Here is a 26,204-nt window from a genome sequence, read left to right on the forward strand (position 1 = left end):
ATAACAAACATGTTATACTTACCTGCTCTGTGCAGGGGATTTGCACAGAGCAGCCCAGATCCTCCTCTTCTCAGGTTCCTCTTCTGTGATCCTGGCCCCTCCCTCCTGTCGAGTGCCCCCACAGCAAGCAGCTTGCTGTGGGGGCAACCAAGCCGAGCTGCATCTCTGTGTGTCCATTCTGACACCGAGATGCGGTTCAGGCCCACCCCCCTCCTCTCTCCTGATTGGCTAACTGACTTTGATAGCTGCAGGCCAATGGTGCTGCTGCTGTGTCTCTGCCAATCAGGAGGGAGAGACCCGGACGGTCAAGACACTCATGGACATCACTGGAGAGGGGACTCTGGTAATTATTAGGGGGGGCTGAGGGGGTCAAAGAATGCATTATAATAAAAAATCTTCTGACTTTACAACCACTTTAACCACTTCAATACAGGGCACTTATACACTTTCCTACCCAGACCAATTTTCAGCTTTCAGTGCTGTCGCAGTTTGAATGACAATTGCGCGGTCATCCATCACTGTACCCAAACTAAATTTTTATCATTTTGTTCCCACAAATAGAGCTTTCTTTTGGTGGTATTTGATCACCTCTGCGGTTTTTATTTTTTGCTAAACAAATAAAAAAAGACCGAAAATTTTGAAAAAAATAAAAGTTTTGCTTTTGTTTCTGTTCTAAAATTTTGTAAATAAGTAAGTTTTCTCTTTCACTGATGGGCACTGATAAGACGACACTGACAGGCACTGATAAGGCGGCACCGATGAGGTGGCACCAATGTGCGGGCACTGATATGCGGCACTGATAAGCAGCACTGATGGGCACTCATGGGTGGCACTGGTGAGCACTGATAGGCGACACTGATGGGCACTGAAAGGCTGCAAAGATGGGTTCTTATGGGTGGCACTGATAGGCGGCACTGCTGGGCACTGATAGGCATCCCTGTTGGCACTGGCAGTGGTAGGCATTGTGAATGGGCACTGATTGGCAGCTGCCTGGGCATTGATTGGCAGCTGCCTGGGCACAGATTGGTATTTCCCTGGGGGTCTAGGGGGGAGCATACCTGGTGGTCTAGTGTGGATGGCCAACCTGGTGGTCCTGGGTGGCATGATGGTGGTCCTGGGTAGAGCTGCAAAATTATTCGTTAAAAAATCGTGATCTCGATTCACCTCCCCTGACAATCTCTCCTGCAGAGGTTGCCGATTCTTTCAAATAAACAAGTGGAAAGACTTTATCTGCTCACTCAGCTGTCAAAAGAAAGCATCTGGGCATTCTGCCAAGGTCTTTAACTTGAAACACTGTAACTAAGCTTCCTTCTTAGATCAAAGGGATAGAACTTCTGTGTAACTAAATAATCCAGGCAGTCTGACAAGTTTTCAACAATGTGTAAATGCAGGAAGTTTAACCACTTAAAGTTTAAATCTTTTTCTGACACTTCTTTCTTAAGTTAAAATAAATATTTTTTGCTAGAAAATTACTTGGAACCACCAAACATTATATATATTTTAGCAGAGACCCTAGGGAATAAAATGGTAATTGCTGCAATATTTTATGTCACACTGTATTTGCCCAGCTGTCTTTCAAATGCAATTTTTTGGGAAAAAATACACTTCAATGAATAAAAAAAAAAAAAAAAACGAAACAGTAAAGTTAGCCGATTTTTTTTTTTTGTTTTAATGTAAAAGATGTTACGCCGCGAGAATCGTGAGAGAATCGTAATCTATCTTCTAAGCAAAAAAATCGTTATTTTCATTTTAGCCAGAATCGTGCAGCTCTAGTCCTGGGCGGGATCCGAGGGGGGGCTGTGCTAACAATCAATCAGCACAGACCCCCCCGTCAGGAGAGCAGCCGATCGGCTCTCCTCTACTCGCGTCTGTCAGACGCGAGTGAGGAAAAGCCGATCACCGGCTCTTCCTATTTACATCGTGATCAGCCGTGATTGGACACGGCTGATTACGTGGTAGAGTCTCCGTCAGAGACTCTTTACCTAGATCGGAGTTGTGGTGTGCCAGACTGACACACAGCAACAGCAATCACCGCGATGCGCGCCTCCGGGGGCACGCAGCGGCTTAATATCCTGATCACGTCATACAATGTCCGATCAGGATATTGAAACCACTTTGCCGTCGTCATTCTGCTATATGGCGGGCGACAAGTGGTTAAGCTAGCTTTTTTTAATGTACTGATGAAGAGAAATGATCCACTTCCAGGCTGACAACTCCTGCTTACTGGAATGTGTTAAAGGTGCCGGGGCACAGCAGCAGATGTCTCTATCCCAGACAGCATCTGCCACTACTCCGAAGAATGACCAAACCACCGCTAAGCATTTGTAAAAACAAGCTTTATTCCTCTCCAGGCAGCAACACTGCACCAGACACAGGTTCCTCATCTGATGAGTTTTATACTAACCTAGGGTTTAGTCAAAACGAGCACTACGTTAAACGGGAAACTTATCAGGGGTGAAGCCTGCTGCCAGAGCAATGTTATGGCTTAAGGTGGTTGTACAGGAAGGTTTTGTACCTGCATAAAAGGTAAAAAACCTTCTGAGTGCAGCCCCCCCTAATACTCACCTGAGCCTAATCCTGATCCAGCGATGTGCACGAGAGCAGCAGCTCTCCCAGGTCTCTCCATTCTCATTGGCTGAGACACAGCTCACCGCTGCTGACAATAGCAGCCAGTGGGGGGGGGGGGGGATCTGAGGGCAGGGCTGAGCTACTCAGTCTTATGGACACACAGAGGCGGTTCAGGAGCAAACATGCATGAGTGCCCCCAGAACAAGCAGCTTGCTATGGGGGCCGTCAGGGGTGGGCCAGGAGCCAGGAGTGCTGGTGGGGGACCCGAGAAGAGGAGGATCGGGGCTGCTTTGTGCAAACAGGTAATCATGACATGTTTGTTATTTTTTAAAATAAAAAATTAATCTTTAGGCCTCATGTACACTGGACGTTAAAATAACGTTTTAAAAACGCCAGTAGCTTTGCAGTGAGTTTTTCAATGTTTTTGCAATAGCGGCTTTTAGCGGTTTTCCATGTTAGCGCTATTTTATTTCAATGTATCAAAAACGTTAAACGCTGGTGAGCCCCTTTTTTTGACGTTAGAGAGTTTTTACAGCTGAAAAACTCCTCTCAGAACCCACTAGTTTTGGGTTTTTTTTTAACCCAAAAAACGCCCCAGCCAAAAACTGCTGATAACAGCCTGTGTGTGCATGGACACATAGGATAACATGATGGGGAGGTTATTGACTGTATAAAAAACATCTGAAGCCAAAAACAGCTGCTGTAAAAATGTCCAAAAACATCCAGTGTGCATGAGGCCTTAGAATCACTTTAGAAGAAGAGGAACAAAGCTTGTTTTTACCAAAAAGATTGGTGGTGGTATGGCCTGTTCTTTGGAATATTAGTAGATTAGCTTTTTATTGTGGTCCACACTAGAGCTTCCTTCTCACTTCTTGCTACAGTGACACCATTGTCCCTGGGACAAATGGTAATGGAAAATTTTCCAGATGGGACACAGACAGCAATGAAAGCCCGACAAGGGACACGTGAACAGAAGACTAGGTGGCAGACTTGAAAATCTGAGAAACGGGTGCCTGATGCTGAAAACCCATGAAGCACTAACTGATGGAACACAGTGCACTTTGACCAAGAAAGGGGAAAACTTGCCTTTTAAGTCATAAAGCTTGTATGAGGAGTTGTCAAATCTACTCAACAAAAGTGGAACAAGCCGGATATCCCTTAAAGGGACCTTCAGAAACGAATCGGATGCTCAAAAGAGAGCTGTAGGTGACAAACTCAGAGCATGTACTACATCCAGATAATGGAGGGAAATCTTGGAACATTTGGGAGCAGGACTGAGGGATTGCAGAACAATGTCCTGGTTAAGGTAGAAGGAACAAACCACCTTTTGGAAGATAAAGAAGACCTAATCCTGAAAACAACTTTGCCTTTGTGAAGCAGGTTACAGCTTAAGGTCATAAACTCCAAAACCAACTCGCCTCATAGAGGTGATGGTGACAAGGCAGGCAACTTTGTGAGTAAAGATTGACAGAGTAATATCCCTAATGGGTTCAAAGGGCAGCCTTTGATTTGCTGGCAGAACCAGGTTAAAATCCCACAGAGCCACTGGTGAACGGACAGGGGGAACAATGTGGGTAAGAAGTCCTTCACTAAGGCGTAAGAGGCAAGCGGTCTCTGAAAAAAGAACCACCAAGGCTGAGATTTGTCTTGATAGTACTGGAAACCAAATGCTGATCCAGACCAGATTGGTCCAAGTGTGATGGTAAACTTTAGGATAAACATTTTCTAGCTTTTAAGGGATTAGGGATGACCAACTCTGGTAGCCAAGGTGGCAAAATGGCCCCTGGGAGAGAAGATCAAACTAATCGGGGGACGGCCCACAGAGAATCTGCCAGGGGCAGGCCGTGGATCACTAGAATACCCTTCATCTCGATCCTGCGGAAGAAGGGGCTTCACAGGAGAATGTGGTAGTATGCTTGCGGCCCCTGCTTTTCTAGATGCTATCATGGCTGCAATGTTGCTCAAACTCAGACAAAATAGCTCACTATTCCCCCCCTAGAGTAAAACTGGCCATAGAGAGATGGAAATTCGGCCACTTCAGCAGGGACCAGCTGAATTTCGATCAGTGTGTGCCTGTCCCTGCTCGAAAGAAGGCACTTGCTTGATTGACTTATGCTGAAGGGATATGCTGGAAAACTTTTGTCAATCTGTGGCTGCAAACAATGGACTGCAGATACTGATAACTGTATCCTGATAGTGGCATGTCCCACTGTCAGATTACAAGGTCCTGAGGGGTGGGGGTTGTAGACTGAATGGAGGAATTTGTAGGTCAGCCAGATCTAGGTTTAACCCCTGAAGGGAATAAGGAAGACTCAGGAGGAGTGCTGTCCCAGGCAGGGGACAGTAATCCAGGCTATCAGTGTCAGGTCCTTTGGAGGGGACGCTGCAAGACACCCCCCCCCCCCCCACACACACACTGTTAGAGGAACATAAGCTTGCCAGGCTCCCAGGACTGCTGCCCTTATCTTTGCAAACAGTCATGCTGAGTATGCAAGTGAGGAATTCCCACACAGGAACACTTAATGCCATTTGTGACCCAGTCATTGTAAGGCAGCAGCAAGGACGAGAAATCTGGTATCCCAGACTTTTTGGGTAGCCAGTTGAAGCCCTACTAGAAATAGAGTAGAATTGCGAGCGCACAGCCACATGTGTCTCCGCACTTCTGGAGGGTGGAGTTAACGAAGAAAACGGCTTTGCGACAACAAAATTGTGTTGCAACCTACACAAGGCGCATGCAACAAAACATTAGTAGGTGCACACAAAACAAAACTAAACATCTGTCACAGTGCTTCAATGGAGTGTCTTTGGCACAACTAAAGTGTCACAGTGTAAATATACTCCTGAAAATGCCAGCTTTTACAGAGGCAGGTTCAAGCCTGTATTTTGCACATATAGCCCTATATCTAAAGACATCAGTAGGTATCTCACAAATGTAAAACACATTATCCACAGCATTTCAGAATAATGAGCGGCTTATGATTTAATTACAAAGGACAGTGAGGTAGGTGCGCATATGCAGGAACAGAACAAGGAACTATACTGCAAAGTCTGCAAGAGAGGCAAATAGCCAGTGAGACAGCCCCCCGGTCTCTTACTGTAACTAACCTTGGGTGAAATGGGCCCTTTATAACAATTTACAGTAAAAGTACCCACCTGAACTCCTTAGTACTTCCAGGTCCCGGAGAAGCAGATAAGCTGCGGGACTTTGTCCTGCCTCGGATAGGTTTGCCGTGACTCCCGTCCTCCTCGTAATCACAGGGTGCGAATATAAGTGCCTCGTCTGAGTTCACGCTCTTGTCTTTGCCACAAACCTTGCTCTGGGATCCCTCCATTGTGCAATTGGGAATGCCTCACTCAAGGAGAATAAAGACGACTGAAAAAAAAAAAAAAAAAAAAAAAAAAAGTCTACATATAATACCAAGTGACACAACAGAATTACATAATAGATGTTTTATTTTTAGCAATATGCACATCATAGGTAAGACTGACACCTGTAGAGAGAGCTTGCACCGTGCTTCCTCCACCCAAACAAATCACACAGCAAAAGACAAAACACCTCGTGCCTGACAGGGGAATGGGAGCCATACAAATACCTGCTAGCAGTATCCTCCTTCTCTGTGCAGTCGGAGAATGAAGGAAACCCCACCCGGCTTCCTCTCCCTAGTATAGGTTAGCACTCCGGGAGAGCACTGCTGGGAACGAGACGTCTATTTAATACACAAACAGGATACGGGGTTGCCAAAGGAGGAAGAAAATCAACTCACCTCAGGTTGTCACACAGCAGGATTGCAATAAAAGTTGCAGAAGTTACATACCACCACTAATGACAACAGCTATTTCTTCTCCTATGTGGCTATATTACAAAACTAATCTCCTGATGATGTAAGGCTACCCAGAGACAGGGGGCAAGGGTGATGAGAAATGGAATTCCATCCAAAACTCTTTTGAGAAGGCTTCAAACGGTCATGTTTTTAGTGCTACCAGACACTATATTAAGCTAGCCATACTTGAAAATGACTTGATTCCCCCTCCATGAACTTGATGTGGATGGGGGAATCCCTCCTGCTGAGCCATTGAATTCTGACAGATGAGACACTTCTCAAGTCAAAATACACTGGATCAGCACCGTCGGCTAATGCCGGTGACACTGATCGAGAAATTTCTAGGTGTATCGCTAGTGACCCCCCTCTTAGAGATTGTAAGCTGAGCTCTGAGTAGGGCCCTCTGATTCCTACTGTATTAAAGTGTATTGTATTTATACTGTCTACCCTCAAGTTGTAAAGTGCTGCGTAAACTGTCAGCGCTATATAAATCCTGTATTATAATAATAATAATAATAATAATAATAATAGCAGGTCAACTTGTGTACAATTAACGTGCCCACACAGAGCTCAATAATCGGTCCCTGCTGAACTGGCCAAATTTCGATCCATGTAGGCTCACTATACAATTTCTGTACAATTTACAATTACCGAAACTACCATATGTAATATGAGGACCTACCTAAACCATACAATTACCATATTTATCAGCGTATAACACACTTTTTTCCCCTTAAAATCAGGGGAAAATCATGGGTGCGTGTTATATGCCGATCCCCCGCTGATTGTGAGCGCCGCCGATATCTATACATAGCTGAGTGTACTCGGCTATCCTCGGCTAGTTCCGCTCACAATCACGCCCAGTCCTGCCCTATGATGGACATAACACAGGGACTGGGCGTGAATGTGAGCGGAGCTATCCGAGTACACTCGGCTATGTATGTATATGGGCGGCGCTCGGCTCCACTCACAGTCATGCCCAGTCCCGCCATTGGACCTGTGTTATGTCCATCACAGGGCGGGACTGGGCAGGACTACGAGAGGAGAAGAGCCAAGAAACACAGGGCCAGCTCTGTGTATCTCGGCGGCGCCATTTTCAAACTGCAGTGACACAGACATGTCACTGCAGTTTAACTGCAGCCTGGGCAAGGCTGCAAAGGACACTGACAAGGCTGCAAAGGACACTGACAAGGCTGCAAAGGACACTGGACAAGCATGCAGATGAAAGCTGTGCAAGGCTGCAGATGGTCACTGATAAGGCTGCATTGAAATGTAAGTTTTTTTCCTTAAAATTCCCTCCTAAACCTGGGGTGTGTGTTATATGCCAGCGCGTGTTATACGCCGATAAATACGGTAATTTGTATTCAGTCAGATAGGCCCTTGCACTAGATATTTGTTGGAGGATCTACAGGAAATTGTACAACCAGACTGTAACTTCTGTGGTAAGTCTTAGAGAAACTTCCCTTCATTTTCCGTCATGACAAGTTGCACAAGAAAGGAAGTGAAGAAAAGTCTGCAACAGAGACATAGACAATAATAACAAACAGGCAGTAAAAAAAAGGGGGCAAAAAAAAAAAAAAAGCTTCTAAATGCAGAGAAAGCCAAAACTCATGCTAAAGTTCATGTAGAAAGGTTAGTGAAACCAATTGTGCAGTCATGCAATGCTGTACCCAAATAAGTTTTATCTTTTTGAGACAGATAGAGCTCTTTTTGCAGTATTTAATCCCCGCTGGTTTTTTGTTTTTTTTAGCAAAAAATAAAAAAACGTTTTTTTAGTTTCGGTTTTAAAATTTTGTAAATAAGTAATTTCTCTCCTTCACTGATGTGCGCTGATGAGGCTGTACTGCTAGGCATCAGATTTTTTTTTATTTCAAATCGGATTTTTATCAAATTTTTAATTTTATCAAAATTTTAATAAAATGCTTTTGGGAGTAAAAAAAAAAATCTATCTAAAGATAGTTTTCTATTTAAGATACATTAATAATTTAGTTTATTCAGCATGAAATGGAGCTTAGTTATATAGCATGAGGCTGTATATTCTGCAATATTGGCATTTTTGGTAAACTCATTCAATGAATCAAAGCTCTGCAAGCTGAGATAACAACATGCACTGGCAATGTTATTGTTTTAATTAAATAAAAGAATTTGAGTCGTCCAACTATGTGTGATTAACCTAAAATCAGTTCTGATATCGCTGTTTTACTAACCTGACAGCTTATTATTCTAAATAGGAAACCTTCATTTTGTTTGCAAATATTAAAGATTCTAACTACCAGTAAGAATAAGTCCTTACATTTAAAGAGCACCTGTCATTTCAGATCCATCATGGCAGCGCGGGCATCCACTCACCTGCTTTCCGCCACGTCCCTGATCTTGTTGTGTCACTGCCACATCACCAGTCGTACCATTAAAGTGAATGGGACTGTGGGTGAGTCAACAGCGGGTCAGAAGAGGAGCTGCTGCAAAACAGAGATGACAGTTGCTCTTTAAAAATTATGATTTAAATCGAGTTGATTTTAAATCAAGCCTTTTTACTAGTGATCTATATCACGATTTAAATTGACTTGATTTAAATGAAATCCACCCTGTTTCTAGTTGCTTCCTATATGTACAGAGCAGCCTTGTGGAAACACCATTTCCTTCTGTATGCAGGCATAAGCAGCAACCAGCCAGCAACACTGGCAGTGCCAGGTGGGAGCAGAAGCATTGAGAATTATTGCCAGTGGCAAAGCTTTTTGATTCAGCAAAGCTGAGCTGGACCAAGCCAAGTGTCAAATAGATCAAAGTATACGAATCCAGAAAAATCGCAAAAATGTCTGCTATCACACCACAACCTAACCACGCCTCAAAGCAGATTTTTCTCTCTACATCACTTCCCCTTTGAGCATTTCCCACTAAAAAAAGCAACACATTCACTGGCATTTAATGAGGTTGTAAACCTATGAAAAAAATTTCCAAAACAAAAAACCTGCAAGACAAGACAAAGGCATAATGAGCTAGTATGCATCGCTGGTCATGGCACAGGTCCTGAAGAAAAGGCACAAGCGAGCCGTACCTTCACTGTGAATGTGCCGATGCCGTCGTATATAGTAAATATCTTCTAAACGGTGCAAGTTTAGAAGATATTTACTGTACCCTACAGGTAAGCCTTGCCTGTAGGTACAATTAAAGAGGAAGACTTTATTTCCTCTTTAACAAGCATTCTTGAAGCTTTTTCAACACTTCAAAAACATGTCACAAATGCTATAAGCAGGTTAATGATCCTTGCTTTTTTCTTTACAATCAACACATGTGTGAATGAGCCCTTAAAGAGCTATGTGAAGGCTCATACAAATCATCTGCTTTGATCTACACAGATCAGCACAGGCTCAACGCTAGTGCACATAGAAAACAATTGTTTTCTATGTTCCCTGTTCACACCACAAGGCTGCAGTGCGGTTAGGAGCAGTACCCCATAAAAAGAAAAAAAAAAAAAAAATTAAAAGTCAGCAGTTACAAATACTGTAGCTGCTGACTTTTAATATTAGAGCACTTATCCTCTTAAAAAAGGACAAGTTAACATTTAGTAAAATTGTCCATGCATCCACCTTCCATACACCCCCCCCCCCCCCAGACCATCAACCTAAAACTCCCCCAACCAAATGCTTACTTACCTCAGCCCCATGCCAGCTTCGTTCAGAGTGTCTCATAGTATGGCTTCATTCAAAGCTCAGGCACAGATGATTAGAGGAGGTAAACAATGGCAAAAGTCATGGCTGTTCCATTCAGATAAGTAAGCAGCTAGGTGGGGGGGTGTAGTCTTGGTTAAGGGGCAATTGCAATTTTAGATAAAAAAAAAAAAAAAAGCCCATGTCCAGCCAGCAGCATGGTGTGCCTACATAACTGATCATTTATTAGAGATAGTTTATTGATGGCTGGAGCTGCAGTGTAATGGCTTTCATTTTCTGTCTCAGAACCCACAAGAAGTCATAGGGGGCCTGTTCCTTGTGTCCCCCTGTGTGTGCTGACCACGATAATCATGGCTGCTGATCCACGATACCTTGGTTAGTGTCTCTCTCTCATCTGAAGCCAATCTCCTGCCCTTCTGCTGCTTTTCCATGATGCTTGAAAATAACATAATTAACTGCAATCCCCTCTGTTTTAAATAGGATACAAAGTACTGTGTCTGTTTTTTAAAAATTCTAATCCTAAATACCTTTTTGCACAGTGCCGCTGTGGGGTCACGTGATCTCCCCTGTTGGCCGGCTGACGTCAGAGGGGATATTCAGCCCCTCCCACCGCTCTCCTTAGATCGGGGAAGGAGAGAGGACGACGACAGATGACAGCACAGAGGTGCTGTGAGAGAAGGTATTAAAGATTAGAAAAAGCAGCACTTCCCAGTATATCTTGATAAAACAGAGGGGATGACAGTTATTGATTATTCTGACTTTACAACCAATTAAAAAGGTATTAATAAAGACAGTGTTTGCCAAATAAACCGTCCCATAGCAGAAATGTGAAAGCTGAATTAGGTAAACCTTTAAGTGTCCTAAGCTGGTCACAGACAGTAAACTTCAGCCAGTTCAGGAGGGACCGGCCTAATTTCGATCAGTGTGTGGCCATCTCTGTTTGACAGAAGTCGATTGCGCACCTACATCCCCTACCTGCCCAGGCCAATTTTCAGCTTTCAGCGCTGTTGCACTTTGAATGGACAATTGTACGGTCATGCAACACTGTACCTAAACAAAATTTTTGTAATTTTTTTTCACACAAATAGAGCAGAAGTTTGAAATAAAATTTTGCAAAACAGGTAATTTTTCTCCTTCACTGATGTGCGCTGATGAGGCAAAAATGGTGGGTGGCACTGATGAGTATGGATAGGCAGCACTGATGAGGCACAGGCTGATGGCACTGAAAGGTGGCACTCGTGGGCACTGATTATCAGAACTTGTGGGCACTTATGGGTAACAGATTGGGACCGATGTCCCTGTAACAGAAGCTGGTTACCGGCTGCATTCTTTTTTCCTCATGCCAATTGTGAGGAGAAAAAAAAAAGCCGGTAACCGGCTTCTGTTTGCTTTCTGATCAGCTGTCTTTGGCTGACAGCTGATCACGTGGTAAAGGGGCTGCTGTGATTGGCCTTTTACCCTGTTCTGTGATCAGCTGAGTCCGAAGGACTAATCACAGTGCACGTCAGGGGCACGCGAGCCGCGCAATCACGGGAGGACTTCTATTGTCGCCCTTGTGCGACTTGGGACTGCAAAGTTGCATGGCAAGTTGTACCCCATGATTTCCAATAAGTACTATTCATATCTGTGCGACTTCAAAGTAGTCCCTGCACTACTTTGGTCTGACTTTGATGCAACTTGAGGTCCATAGACCAAGATTACACAGGCATTGCTTAAAGTCGCATCAAAATTGCGTGACTTTCAGGCCCAACAAGTGTGAAAGGGGCCTAAGGGTTGTGTGTACATCCCAAAGATAATGAAGCTATCACACACAATCTGAGCGAGTGGTGGGAATATGGTTGTCTGGTTCACACACACAGCCTGACATAGAAAACTCCTCTTCATATCCCAACTGTAAACAAGAGGAGGGAGAAAATTACAGCTTTAAGGGCTACAGGATGTAAACAAAGCCATCAAATGACAGGCTGTACCAAAATGTATGTTGCTGGTATTAAAGTGTTCCTAAACCCAGGACCCTGCATTCACTATATCTGGTCTCCCACAGTACATAGAACATAGAAAAGCAATTATTTCAGTAAATATAAACTGCTAAACATACTTTCTTATCAGCAGTATATAGCAGTCTTATGACTTCTATCAGTGTCTTCTTAAAGCTTGTAGGAGGAGTTTTCATTGTACTCTGACTGTCCTTTGCATGACTCCTGATCCTGTCTGGACAGTGCTGATTGGCCCTCTGCCACTCACATGCACCCTCCAAAGAAAAGAAAAAAAACCTCCAGCAATACACACCAAACTAAGGATGTGCAGAGTGCCCCCAAGGCTCTGTACTATCAGCAGATGGATTGGGGTCTGTGGAAGAAGGGGAGGATCAGAGAAGACAGGATCAAACTTTTACACAATGCAGAGGATTAACCCCTTAGGTTCCACAGAGAGTATAACAAGCATGCTTTACTGCATATACAGACTGATTTTACTGTTGTCGGTTTAGCAACACTTTTCAAAGTGGATTATGTACTGAAATTCATTCAATTATACAGTAAAAGCTTACAACAAATGTGCAGTTATCCTTTAACCAGTTAAGGACCGGAAGATTTTCCCCCTTAAACGACCAGGCCATTTTTTTGCGATACGGCACTGCGTCGCTTTAACTGACAATTGCGCAAATGCTGCACCCAAACAAGAATAACGTCCTTTTTTCAAACAAATAACATTTTCTTTTGGTGGTATTTGATCACCTCTGCAGTTTATTTTTTGCGCTATAAACAAAACAAGAGCAACAATTTTGGAAAAAAACAAAAAACACCACAATATGTTTTACTTTTTGCTATAATAAATATCCCCAAAAAAATAAAAAAACATTTCTTCCTCAGTTTAGGCCAATATGTATTCTTCTACATATTTTTGGTTAAAAAAAAAAAAAAAAGGATCGCAATAAGCGTTTGATTGGTTTGTGCAAAAAAGTTATAGCGTCTACAAAATAGGGGATAGATTTATGGCATTTTTATTATTTTATTTTTTTTACTAGTAATGGCCGTGATCAGCAATTTTTAGCAGGACTGCAACATACAGATCAGACACTTGACACTTTGTTGGGACCACTGACATTTATATAGTGATCAATGCGTATAAAAATGCACCGATTACTGTATAAATGACTCTGGCAGGGAAGGGGTTAACACTAGGGGGGGGGTGATCAAGGGGTTAAATGTGTTTCCTGGGAGGGGTTTCTAACTGTGGGGGCAGTGTACGGACTAGAGGAGAGAGAGCGCTGTTCTTAATCACTAGGAACAGACGATCACTCTCTACTCCCCTGACAGAACGGGATCTGTGTTGGCCGGCAGACATCGAGGCACCGTGCAGCGGGCGCACGCCTGCGATAGCTCTTTAAAAAAGAGCTGACGTACAGATATGGCGATTTGAGGGAACAAGACGACCTGCTGCAGTATAATGATTAATGCATCTTAAACAGAAGTAGTTAAAATGTAACTAAAGTCAAAAAACGTATTTACATTTTTTTCTTTTTGGATTAACACCCGTCAGTTTTTATTGTGGTCTCTGTCCCCCGCTAGGGAAATTCATCCTCTGTTTGTCCTGTTGAGACCAGGGTGGATATAAATCAATGATAAAATAATATTTGGATTTTTTTGATTTTTAACAAATTTATTTCAATAAAATGCTTTTGGAGTAAAAATCTATCTAAAGATAGTTTTCTATTTAAGATGCATTAATCATTTAGTTTATTCAGCATGGAATGGAGCTTAGTTATATAGCATGACTATACAATATTTATATTTTTGGTAAACTCATTCAATGAATCCAAACTCTGCAAGCTGAGATAACATGCACTGCATTGATGCATTCACACAATTTCACAGTAACCATGAGATAAAACAAAATTCAGGAATATTCCTTTATCCCATTGTTTTGCAAATCTATGTACCTGTCATTTCAGATCCACCATGGCAGTGCCCGTTAGCGGGCATCCACTCACCTGCTGCCGCCACGTCCTTCACCTTGTTGTGTCACTGCCGCATCACCAGCCGTCCCATTAAAGTGAATGTGACTGCCGGTGAGTCAACAGCAGGTCAGAGGAGGAGCCGCTATGGGACAGAGGTGACAGTTGCTCTTTAAAAATGATTTAAATCAAGCCTTTTTACTAGTAATTTAAAATCTACTTGATTTAAAACAAATTCACCCTGAGTGAAACCAAAAGAAAATCGCAAACACAGGACGTTTGACGTTTTTTTTAACTGCCTCTAAAAGCCCCTCCATGTTAGCCTATGTGTCCATGCACACAAACTGTCACTGTCAGAGGCGTTTGGAAGCATAAGTGTTTAGGGGCAGTAGAAAAAAAAAAAAAGAGAAAAGAAAAAACAGCCTGTGCTTCCAGGAATAGTAAAAACGAAAGACGCCCAAAAACGCGGCTTGACGTTGTTTATCTGCGTTTCACGTTTTTAGGCATTTTTACATTGTAGGGAGTGTTTTTAAGGAAAAGATGCCAAAAAATACGCTGGTGCTCGAATGTAAAAACGCAGCTAAACTGGCGATTTTAGCGCTGTTGTAGCGCTGGTGTTTTTTTTAAAACGTCCTGTGTGCATGAGCCCTTAGGTTGACATCAGAACACTTCTAGAGCGGAAATCCTCCAATGGGTACACCCGTTCTGGTGACACACACTTTGGAGGGATTTCCTCTCACTTCCTGTTTGCCTATAGGACAGGAAGTGTAAGGAAATCTCCCCAATAGGACATAGATGGGAAAAAAAAATAAATTAAATAAAATAAAAAACTGATGGAGGTTATAACTTGTTTTGTTTAGTTTAGTTACACTTTAATAAAATGCACACCATTAAATATGCAGCATGTGCTGGGGATATACCTAGTGCCCCAGTAATAGAAAAACATTAATGAAAAGGATTCTACTAAAAATTGGTGTTCTATTTACCTTTATTGAGCCATCATTGTCACAGATGCTAAACTAAGAAATCTCTTTTATACAGCAGCAAGGGAAAGGATCTTGTTAGCACAACCTAAATATCCGAAACAGGATGCCTGTTAGTTAAAACTGACATTTTGACAAAAAAAAAAAAAAAAAAAATTCCACTAAAATATATTTTTGTAAATGTATAACAATGTTCAGCTCCATTTTTTAGCTGAAAGGTTCCGGAGACTGTTCAGTGCCATAAATCATGCATACATTATTTTCACTAGCAAAGAGAGGAATCTGCTCACATAATTTGTAATAAAAACATCTTTGCCATTCTGAAGCTTCCCTCCAACCACTTTGCATATTATTTTACATATACTGCGATTCTGTACTTGCCAAATATGCTGCAGAAATCTCTCTCCACTTAGTCTGGCTGCAGCCATTTTAACTGTGGGCAGCTGAAGCTGCTGCCTGTTCACTTCCTGGATTTACAGACACACCTCCAGCTCTGCAGATTTCATTGGCCCTCTTATAACTCATCCCCCCCAACTTCCTGGCAAACTCTCACGAGTGAGAGTGAGAGCGAGAGCTGTGCATGATGTCATAAGCCTAGGCTTTTTACCAGACAAGAAACAGATAGCGGGCTGTATAAGGCATTTACTGGCACCAAAAAAAAAAAATGTTTTACTATCCAAAAGTTAAAAATTACAAGGGCAGGACATTCAATAGATCAGAAAATGACTTTAGGTCCGCTTTAAAGTGTACTTGAACTTTAACAATATATTCCTCTTATCTGTTCCCCTTTAGTCTGTAAGTCCCCATTTACACCGGTGCGACTTGTCAAGCGATTTGACAGGTCCAAATTGCACAAGTCGCATCCTATCGGCAATGGAACTGTTCAAATCCATGAGACGCTGACTTTGCGGTGCTGCACAGATCTGAGAAAAAATATTTTTTGCAATTTTATGTGCGACTTGCATAGACATCTGTGCATGAAGTCGCACAGATGTCAGCCAAGTCACATTGACCTGCAACTTTGAAATTGTGCAATTTCAAAGCCACATTCAGTGTGAATGGGGGCTAAGGCTCCATTCACACCTATGCATTTCCATGTGTCCTACATGCGAACGACTACACTAAAGAAGTGCATGACCCTTTTGTAAAATGATTTTGCAACAAAATGCATGTTACTTTGTTACCATGCTTTTTGGTACAAACGTTGCTAGATGTGTGGAGGTGCCATCAAGAGTTAATGACATATTGCAAAAAGACATTGTGTTTTTGTGCTTTGCGGGAAAGTGTACAATTCTGTGTGCATTCTCGCAATGCACAAGTGTGAGCCTATCCTTAAAGCTGAACTCCAGGCAATTTTATTTCCCTTGTAACTTTGCCTGCAGTTGGGCTTTAAACAGTTATATTCAAGGCACACCTAGAATGATAATGGTTACTAGTGTGCTTATGTTAGTTCTCAACCAATCCAGCTTTCTGTTAATGCGCCAAGTCTTTCCCAGCTGCACTTCAACTATGTTTATCCCTTCATGCAAATCAATAAGAAGGCAGATCATTTTCTTTGAAAGTACCTAAAAAGCAAAACTTTCTTGTGGCTTCATCTGGCTTGTTGTTGAGACTCTCAAGTGGGCAGGTGTCTTCCCAAGAATCAGGGGCAGAGAGATGTGTGCCCATCATTGACTGCTCTACTCGCCCAAAGAAAAGAAACATGTGACTGTGTGATACAAATGGATGCCATCCTCAACTCCACATGTGGAACTGTGTATCCTAATAAAATTACAAGCTTCAAGCTAGAAATGAAGCCGAATTCCAGGCTGCCTCTTACAGAGTAATCCCCAGGTGAATGATCAGTGGTTAGGTCTCAGTTTCCAGTATTTCCTTTTATTATTATTATTATAATACAGGATTTATATAGCGCCAACAGTTTGCGCAGCGCTTTACAACATGAGGGCAGACAGTACACTTACAATACAAATCAATACAGGAGGGATCAGAGGGCCCTGCTTGTTAGAGCTTACAATCTAGAAGGGGGGGTCAAGTGGAACAAAAAGGTAATAACTGTGGGGGATGAGCTGATGTAGAAAATGAAAATATAGTTGTGGGTAGGCTCCTCTGAAGAGAAGGGTTTTCAGGGATTGTCTAAAAGCTAATAGAGTAGGAGATAAGCGGACAGATTGGGGTAAGGAGTTCCACTGGATTGGAGAGGCTTTGGAAAAGTCCTGGGAGGAGAGCATGTAGAGCTGCACAATTAATCGTAAAAAATCGTGATCTTGATTCACCCCCTCTGACATCTGTCCCGCTTCTGTTTGCCGATTCTTTCATATAAACAAGTGGAGAGATTATCTGCTCACTCAGCTATCAAAAGAAAGCATCTGGGCAGTCTGCAAAGTTTAGAACTTGAAACATTGTAACTAACTTCCTTCTTGGGTCAAAGGGATAAACTTCTCTGTGTAAACAAATAACCTGGGCAATCTGCCAAGGAAGTTTAACCACTTCAAGTCTAAATCTTTTTCTGACACTTCTTAAAGAGGAATTCCCATTTAAAAAAAAAAAAAAAATTAAAAAAGTCAGCAGCTACAAATACTGCAGCTGCTGACTTAATTGGACACTTACCTGTCCCAGGGTCCAGCGATGCAGGGGATTGAAGCCCCGCTCATCTCCCCCTCCGTTCGGCGGTGACAGCATTGCAACTGTGGGCGCCGGGCTGTGGCTTCACAGCCGGGCACCCACTGCGCATGCGCTAGCGGCGCGATTGGCCGCTCAGTTGTCTGGGACCTGTAATGGGTCCCAGATGATTGACAAGAGGGAGGGAGCAGAGCTGAGCCCTTCCTATTTATTTTATTTTTTTTTTTAATTTTAGCTGAGACCCTAGGGAATAAAATGGCAATTGCTGCAATATTTTGATACATTGTATTTGCCCAGCGGTCTTTCAAATGCAATTTTTTGGGAAAAAACACACTTCAATAAATAAAAAAATAAAAAAACGAAACAGTAAAGTTAGCACAGTTTTTTTGTGTTAATGTGAAAGATGATGTTACGCCGTGAGAATCGTGAGAGAATCGCGATCTATCCTCTAAGCAAAAAAAATAGTGATTCTCATTTTAGCCAGAATCGTGCAGCTCTAAGAGCATGGGAGGGGGAGGTGACAGAGTCATACTTTTAGGCTCGGTTCACACTAGGGGCGGCACGACTTGCAGGTCGCCTCACCGAGGCGACCTGCACATGACAGGGGCGGCGACTTGCAAAACGACTTCTATATAGAAGTCTATGCAAGTCGCCCCAAAAGAAGTACAGGAACCTTTTTCTAAGTCGGAGCGACTTGCGCAGCTCCGATTAGAACGGTTCCATTGTACAGAATGGGAGGTGACTTGTCAGACGACTAGGTCGCCTGACAAGTCGCCCCCGTGTGAACCGGCACTTAGTATGACCATTGGATGCTATGCCTGCTATTCCCCCGGCCACCAGTCGTATACATTCTGTTGTTTCTAAACAACGATGTAATTACTTTCTTGCTTGCTGTAGTGGGTGCAGCCAGATGTCTCATATTCCCAATCTGACGTGTCTACCTATTATGTGCTGATACATTAACAGCCTAGGAGGCTTCTGGTCTGACCAGTCCACGATGAGCTAATGCCTTGACTGACAGGCCAGAACTCTCCTGGTATGTCACACCCTTCCATGCCGTTTTACAATGGCTACACATCCATCCGTTCCATTCCTCATCCCAATAATATGATGGAACCTTTTTTTTTTTTAACCACTTTAATACAGGGAACTTTCACCTCCTTCCTGCCCAGGCTACGTAAAAGATGGAAAATTTAAAAAAAAAAAAAAAAAAAGTTTTACTTTGTGTTATAAAATGTTGTAAATAAGTAATTTTTCTCTTTTACTGATGTGCTCTGATGAGGCTGCACTGACGGGCACCGATAAGGAGGCACTAATACGCAGCAACTGATGGGCAGCCTTTTTTTGGGCACTGATAGGTGGCAATGATGGGCATCGCTGATGGGGCTGCACTAATAATCACTGCACGGATTATCAGTGCAGACTCCCCGTCAGAAAAGCCGCTTATCGGCCAATAGTCACACGTTGCCAGCGTGAGTAGAAGAATGCCGATAACTGGCACTGCCTAGTTACACTGTGATCAGCTATAAATGGACACAGCTGATCACATGGTAAAGATTCTATGTCATAGGCTCTTTACCATGATAGGAGATGCGGTGTATCTGAGCGACAGACTGCACCACCATTCACTGCGGGGGGCGTGCGCGAGGGGCATGTTCTGAAGGATGTCATGTGACATCCAGTCAGAACATGTAAGCCACTGCCCGTCCGTCATTTTGCTATAGGCAGAGCAGGATGTGGTTAAGCAGTGCCACCCTGTGAGTGCATGTGGAATATCTGCTTGATACCTCTTCCAGATGCCCAACCAGAACTGCATTTTCTCAAAAGACATGACATCACAGAGTGGTATTTTCTAAGAAGCTAGGAGTTTAACCAGTTACCAACCGGCCCATAGCCGAATGACGGCTGCAGGGCGGTTGGATAACTCTGGGAGGACGTACTATGACGTCCTCCCAGAATTTCCCTCTCGCGCGCCCCCTGGGGCGCGCACCCCAACACATCCGTGACCGCCGGGTCCAGAGGACCCGGCGCATCACGGATCCCGGTAAATGGCCGCTGATCGCGGCCGTTTACCATGTGATCGCGCCGTCAAATGACGGCGCGATCACATGTAAACAGACCGGCGTCATCTGATGACGCCGGTTCCTCTCCTCCCCTCCTGTGTACCGATTGGTACACAGTGAGCGGGGAGGGGGATGGATGGATGTCTGCAGCGCTGTGGGCTGTATGTGTAGTGCCCACAGCGCTGCACAGAGACATCCATCCATCCATGCTCAGCCATCCCTCACTACTATGCAATGCTGTGCAATACTCTGCAATACCCACACAATACTCTGCAATGCCCCCCGCCATACTCTGCAATGCCCCCCGCCATACTCTGCAATGCCCCCCGCCATACTCTGCAATGCCCCCCGCCATACCCCGCCATGCTGAGCCATGCTCAGCTGTACTCGCCCTCTGTATGTGGCCAGGCTGTGGAAGTCTCACACATGTGGTATCGCCGTACTCAGGAGGAGCAGGAGAATCTATTTTGGGGTGTCATTTTTGGAATGTACATGTTATGTGGTAGAAATATTGTATAAATGGACAACTTTGTGTTAAAAAAAAAAAAAAAAAAGCGTTTTAACCACTTCCCGCCCGTCGGCCGTCATACAACATCCTTGAATTTGTGCGGGGATATCTGAATGATGGTTGCAGCTACAGGCATCATTCAGATATCAGCTTTTTCAGCCGGCGATTCCCTACACCATAAGAACGATCAAAGCAGCTGTTCCACTGCTTGATCGTTCTTACGGGAGGCGAGAGGGGATGTCCCCCCCTCCCGCGCTTCTACCGACTCACCGCTACGATCGAAGCCAGGATCGTTTTTTTTTGTTTTTTTGTTTTTTTTTTTTAATTTCAGGCTTCCCAGCCTAGAGGTGAGATGTGGGGTCTTATTGACCCCATATCTCACTGTAAAGAGGACCTGTCATGCCATATTCCTATTACAAGGATGTTTATATTCCTTGTAATAGGAATAAAAGTGGTCAAAATTTTTTTTTTTTTGGAAAAAAGCATCAAACTAAAATAAATAAAGTAAAATGAACAATAAAAAAAAAAAAAAAAATTTTTAAAGCGCCCCTGTCCCTGTGTGCTCGCATGCAGAAGCGAACGCATACGTAAGTCCCGCCCACATATGAAAACGGTGTTCAAACCACACATGTGAGGTATCGCTGCCATCGGTAGAGCGAGAGCAATAATTTTGGCCCTAGACCTCCTCTGTAACTCAAAGCATGTAACCAGTAAAAAATTTTAAAGCGTCGCCTATGGGGATTTTTGAGTAGCAAAGTTTGGCGCCATTCCACAAGCGCGTGCAATTTTGAAAGGTGACATGTTGGGTATCTATTTACTCGGCGTAACTTCATCTTTCACATTATGCAAAAACATTAGGCTAACTTTACTGTTTTGGTTTTTGTAAAGCACAAAACAGTTTTTTTTCCAAAAAAAAACGCGTTAAAAAAATTGCTGCGCAAATACCGTGCGAGATAAAAAGTTGCAACGACCGCCATTGTATTCTCTAGGGTCTTTGCTAAAAAAACATATATAATGTTTTGGGGTTCTATGTAATTTTCTAGCTAATAAATGATGATTTTTACATGTAGGAGAGAAATGTCAGAATTGGCCTGGGTGCTCCAGAACGCCTGAAGGTGCTCCCCTGCATGTTGGGCCTCTGTATGTGGCCACGCTGTGTAAAAGTCTCACACATGTAGTATCGCCGTACTCGGGAGTAATAGTAGAATGTGTTTTGGGGTGTAATTTGTGGTATGCATATGCGGTGTGTGAGAAATAACCTGCTAATATGACAATTTTGTGGGAAAAAAAAAAAAAAAAAGTAAAAAAAAAAAACCTTGATTTTGCAAAGAATTGTGGGAAAAAATGACAACTTCAAAAAACTCACCATGCATCTTTCTAAATACCTTGGAATGTCTTCTTTCCAAAAAGGGGTCATTTGGGGGGTATTTGTACTTTTCTGGCTTGTTAGGGTCTCAAGAAATTAGATAGGCCGTCAGTAATTCAGGTGTGATCAATTTTCAGATATTCGCACCATAGCTTTTGGACTCTATAACTTTCACAAAGACCAAATAATATCCACCGATTTGGGTTAAATTTACCAAAGATATGTAGCGGTATAAATTTTGGCCAAAATATATGAAGAAAAATTACTAATTTCCAAAATATTATAACAGAAATGAAGAAAAATTTATTTTTTTTTACAGATTTTTCGGTCTTTTTTCTTTTACGGCGCAAAAAATAAAGAACCCAGCGGTGATTAAATACCACCAAAAGAAAGCTCCATTTGTGTGAAAAAAAGGACAAAAATTTCATATAGATACAGTGTTGCATGACTGAGTAATTGTCATTCAAAATGTGAGAGCACCAAAAGCTGAAAATTGGTCTGCTTAGGAAGGGGGTTTAAGTGCCCAGTTGTCAAGTGGTTAAACATAAATATTAGCACATTTATTATGTACATATATAAAAGGAAGCTATCATGGAAACTAAACTTGTATCCCAAAATTCAGCTTTAAAGAATTTGGGTATATGTCCTCATGTTTCCTCTCTTTGAAGGTAAAAAGTATTTACAGCAATTTCTTTTGAATCTTACCACACCATGTTGCAAAAACTCCACTTCTGCATTCAATGGACCTACTTCTGTATTCCCTGGAGAGGCTCTCGAAGGCAGATTCCTCAAACCTACGTATGCTCCCCTTCACTGCACTTGCACAAAGCTCTGTCAGAGACCTCATAAAAAGACATTATGTGAGGGTAAGGTGAGGCAGGTGGAGGAGAAGGTGGTAGGGCATTCCTCAGGTGGTCATCACGGTATTTAGTAATAATAAGGGTCTGCAAATAACAGAGCCTTGCTTTCCTCTGAAAAATGTGAAGTTAATTCAGTAAAACCACATTGTCCTCCACCTTGCACAGCCACAGGGAGATTGAGGGAGAAGGGGATCCTTCCATTTTAGGGGAATGCAGGATTTAGTCGCATTTAAAAGATGCAAAAGGATATACTTCTTGTAAGTGTTTGCAAGGAATAGAAGAATGGTGCAAAAAAAAAAAAAAAAAAAAGGCTGGGTCGTCTGGAAGAACAAACTCAGTTTATTTTTGAGACATTTGTCTGTCCTAGGACCAAAAGGATCGGAGTTTCAGGCAAGACCAAAACACACTGGAGGATTGAGTCCTTGTCATCATTGCAATGCCAGCATTTGTCAAAGACATAGGATAAATAATTTGGAGGACCACTGGAGTTATGTGCCATTTAAATCTGCAGTTATTAATAATGCCTAAGTGTAGTTAAAGTGTTACTAAACCCAGGACCCTGCATTCACTATATCTGACCTCCCACAGTACACAGAACACGGAAGTGCAATAGTTTTAGTAAATATAAACTGCTAAATACCTTTTTTTATCAGCAGTATATAGCAGTCTTGTGACTTCTATCAGTGTCTGGTGAAAGCTTGTAGGAGTTTTTATTCTCCTCTGGCTGTCCTATGAGGCTGCAGGACCCCTGACCCTCTGTCTGGACAGTGCCAATTGACCTGTGCTGATCACATGCACTCTCCCAAGAAAAAAAATAAAACTCTAGCAATACACACCAAACTGGGCATGTGCAGCTTGTCCCCTAAGCCTCTGTCAGTTGATGCATTGGTGACAATGGAAGGTTGTGAGGAACAGAGAAGACATGATCAAACAGCCTTTTTGCACAATGCAGTGGATTAACCTCTCAGGTTCCACAGTGAGTATAACAAGCATGCTTTACTGCATATGCAGACCAATTTTACTGTTGCAGGTTCAGTAACACTTTAAAATATAAAACACAAAAATCAGCACAAGGGACATGACTTTACTTGCACCTTTTCCCTTGTGCTGGCTTCTGGTTTCCTTTAAATTTTCCCCAAGAAGAAAGCCATTGTTGGAAGAAAGCAATAAGAAGCTCTGTTTGCAGTTTGCGAGAAGCCATGTGGGGGACACAACAAATATGGGGAAGAAGGTTATCTGGTCAGAGGAGCCCAAAATTCAACTTTTTGACCTAAAAGCAAAATGTTATGTGTGGCAGAAAATACTGCCCATCACCCTGAACACACCATCCCCACCGTGAAATATGGTGGTGGCAATATCATGTTGTGAGTATGCTTTTCTTCACCACGGACAGGGAAGCTGGTCAGAGTTGATGGGAAGATTCATAGAGCCAAATACAGGACAATCTTTGAGAAAAACCTGTAATGCTGCGTACACACGATTGGAAATTCGGCCGGCAAAAGACTGATAAGAGCTTTTGGTCGGAAAATGCAACCGTGTGTATTGCTCCATCGGACTTTTGCTGGCCGAATTCCAAAAGATTGAAAGCATGTTCTCAATTTTTCGGTCGGAAAAAGTTCCTATCCGAAAATGCGATTGTCTGTAGCAATTCCGATGTGTAAAACTCCTACGCATGTTCGGAAACAATTCAACGCATGCTCGGAGGCATTGAACTTCATTTTCTTGGCTCGTCGTAGTGTTGTACGTCACCCCATTCTTGACGGTCGAAAGTTCAGCAAACTTGTGTGTGACCGTGTGTATGCAAGGCAAGCTTGAGCGGAATCCCGTCGGAAAAGCCATCATATCTTTCTCCGACTAAAATCCCGATCGTGTGTACGCGACATTAGAGTCTGCAAATGACTTGAGACTGGGGTGAAGGTTCATCTTCCAGCAGGACAATGACCCTAAGCCTACAGCCAGAGCTACAATGGAATGGTTTAGATCAGGGGTCTCCAAACTTTCTAAAGAAAGGACCGGTTTATTGTCCTTTAGATTTTAAGGGGGCCAGAGTGTGGCGATCGGGAGTGGAAATTTTCCTGAAGAAATGACACTTTGCTACAATATAAAGTAGTGCCATTAATGTCTAAAACGCTGGCAACAAAAGTGAGTACACCCCTAAGTGAAAATGTCCAAATTGGGCCCAGTGTCAATATTTTGTGTGGCCAACATTATTTTCCAGCACTGCCTCAACCCTCTCGGGCATGGAGTTCACCAGAACTTCACAGGTTGCCACTGGAGTCCTCTTCCACTCCTCCATGATGGCATCACAGAGCTGGTAGATGTTAGAGACCTTGCGCTCCTCTGCCTTCCGTTTGAGGATGCCCCACAAATGCTCAATAGGCTTTAAGTCTAGAGACGTGCTTGGCCAGTCCATCACCTTCGCTTCTTTAGCAAGGCAGTGGTGGTCTTGGAGGTGCGTTTGGGGTCGTTATGTTGGAATACTGCCCATGTAAGGGGTGTACACATGTTTGTGAGATACTGTGTATAATATTATATATATATATATATGTGTGTATATATATATATATATATATATATATATATATATATATATATATATATATATATATATATATATATATATATATATATATATATATATATATATATATACACACACACATACATACATACATACACACACACACACAATAACATTTAAAAACCATTTATAATTTTCCCTCCACTTCACAATTACAGGCAGTCCTCGAGTTACGAACGACTCCTACTTACGAACAGCCTCAAATGCTAGCCACTTGTGCTCCACGCTGGTCCTGGATACCTCTGGACACATCCCATACTGCAGTACTACCTGTACTGCATGGCCAGAAGAGCCCCAGATAACATAACAAGTGCCCAGAACATCCCAATCCATGCACAGGTGGACATTACTCTTACGAATGCAGTGTTTCGACCGGAAGTTACACTTACAAATTCAATGTTGCGACTTACGAACAACTTCGACTTACGAACAAACCTATAGTCCCTATTTTGTTCGTAACTTGGGGACTTCCTGTATGTGCCACTTTGTGTTGGTCTATCACATAAAATCCCAATAAAATACAGTTACGTTTTTGGTTGTAACATGAGAAAATATGGAAAATTTCAAGGGGTATTAATACTTTTTCAAGGCACTGTATATATACCACACACACACACACACGCCTATTTACTCATCAAGAGTGCCCGACTATGCCCGCCCTTTGTGCCCAGCATCCCCATTCATAAAAGTCAGTACTACAACTGAATGAAATGTGAACTATGAAAGGCAGACCTTTCAATCATCCACTCGTCCTCCATTCATAGTGATTCCCTCACAAAAAAAAAAAAGTTCAGAGGTGGAAGAAGTGTTTGCAAACCTACGGAATACTAATGGATATAATTAAAGAGCTAAAGTTGTTTTTAAAAAATAAAAAAACATTATCCTTCACAACAACCCTATCAAACAACTAAAATTGCTAATGATCCACGCACCTGAAGAGAAGAACGAACAATTACCTCTCCCACCATCCACTTCCATCTAATTACTATACTGTTGAAGAGTTTGTTCTGTGTCCCCGGCAGTACTCAGTGGTTCTTCCCGCCAACCTCCATGTCACTACTGTGCCCTTTATCACAGAATTCAGTGTACCACCCACCCTGATAACGCCTTCATCCTTTTTTACAGATAGACAGTGGTCTTTTTCTACATGCTATCCTAGAAAATGCAGTAAACTCGTGATATCATTTCAACACAGGGAAAGTCACTTGATTG

The 26,204-nt window shown here is 42.7% G+C and overlaps 1 protein-coding gene across 5 annotated transcripts in view; it reads right to left on the reverse strand.

Annotated features, from left to right (window-relative positions):
• NADK (NAD kinase) overlaps positions 1-26,204 on the reverse strand; it is a 162,240-nt gene that overhangs the window by 84,784 nt on the left and 51,252 nt on the right. For 4 of the 5 annotated variants that reach the window (XM_073602964.1, XM_073602967.1, XM_073602966.1 and 1 more), the window contains exon 2: positions 5,722-5,941. In XM_073602964.1, the coding sequence (XP_073459065.1) occupies positions 5,722-5,900 (179 nt within the window). In that variant the 5' untranslated portion in view covers positions 5,901-5,941. Of the gene's footprint in view, positions 1-5,721; positions 5,942-6,161; positions 6,317-26,204 lie in introns of those variants that run through there. The other variant, XM_073602965.1, reaches the window with a different exon arrangement.

This window comes from Aquarana catesbeiana, linkage group LG10, assembly GCF_042186555.1.
Source record: "Aquarana catesbeiana isolate 2022-GZ linkage group LG10, ASM4218655v1, whole genome shotgun sequence".
NCBI lineage: Eukaryota > Metazoa > Chordata > Amphibia > Anura > Ranidae > Aquarana > Aquarana catesbeiana.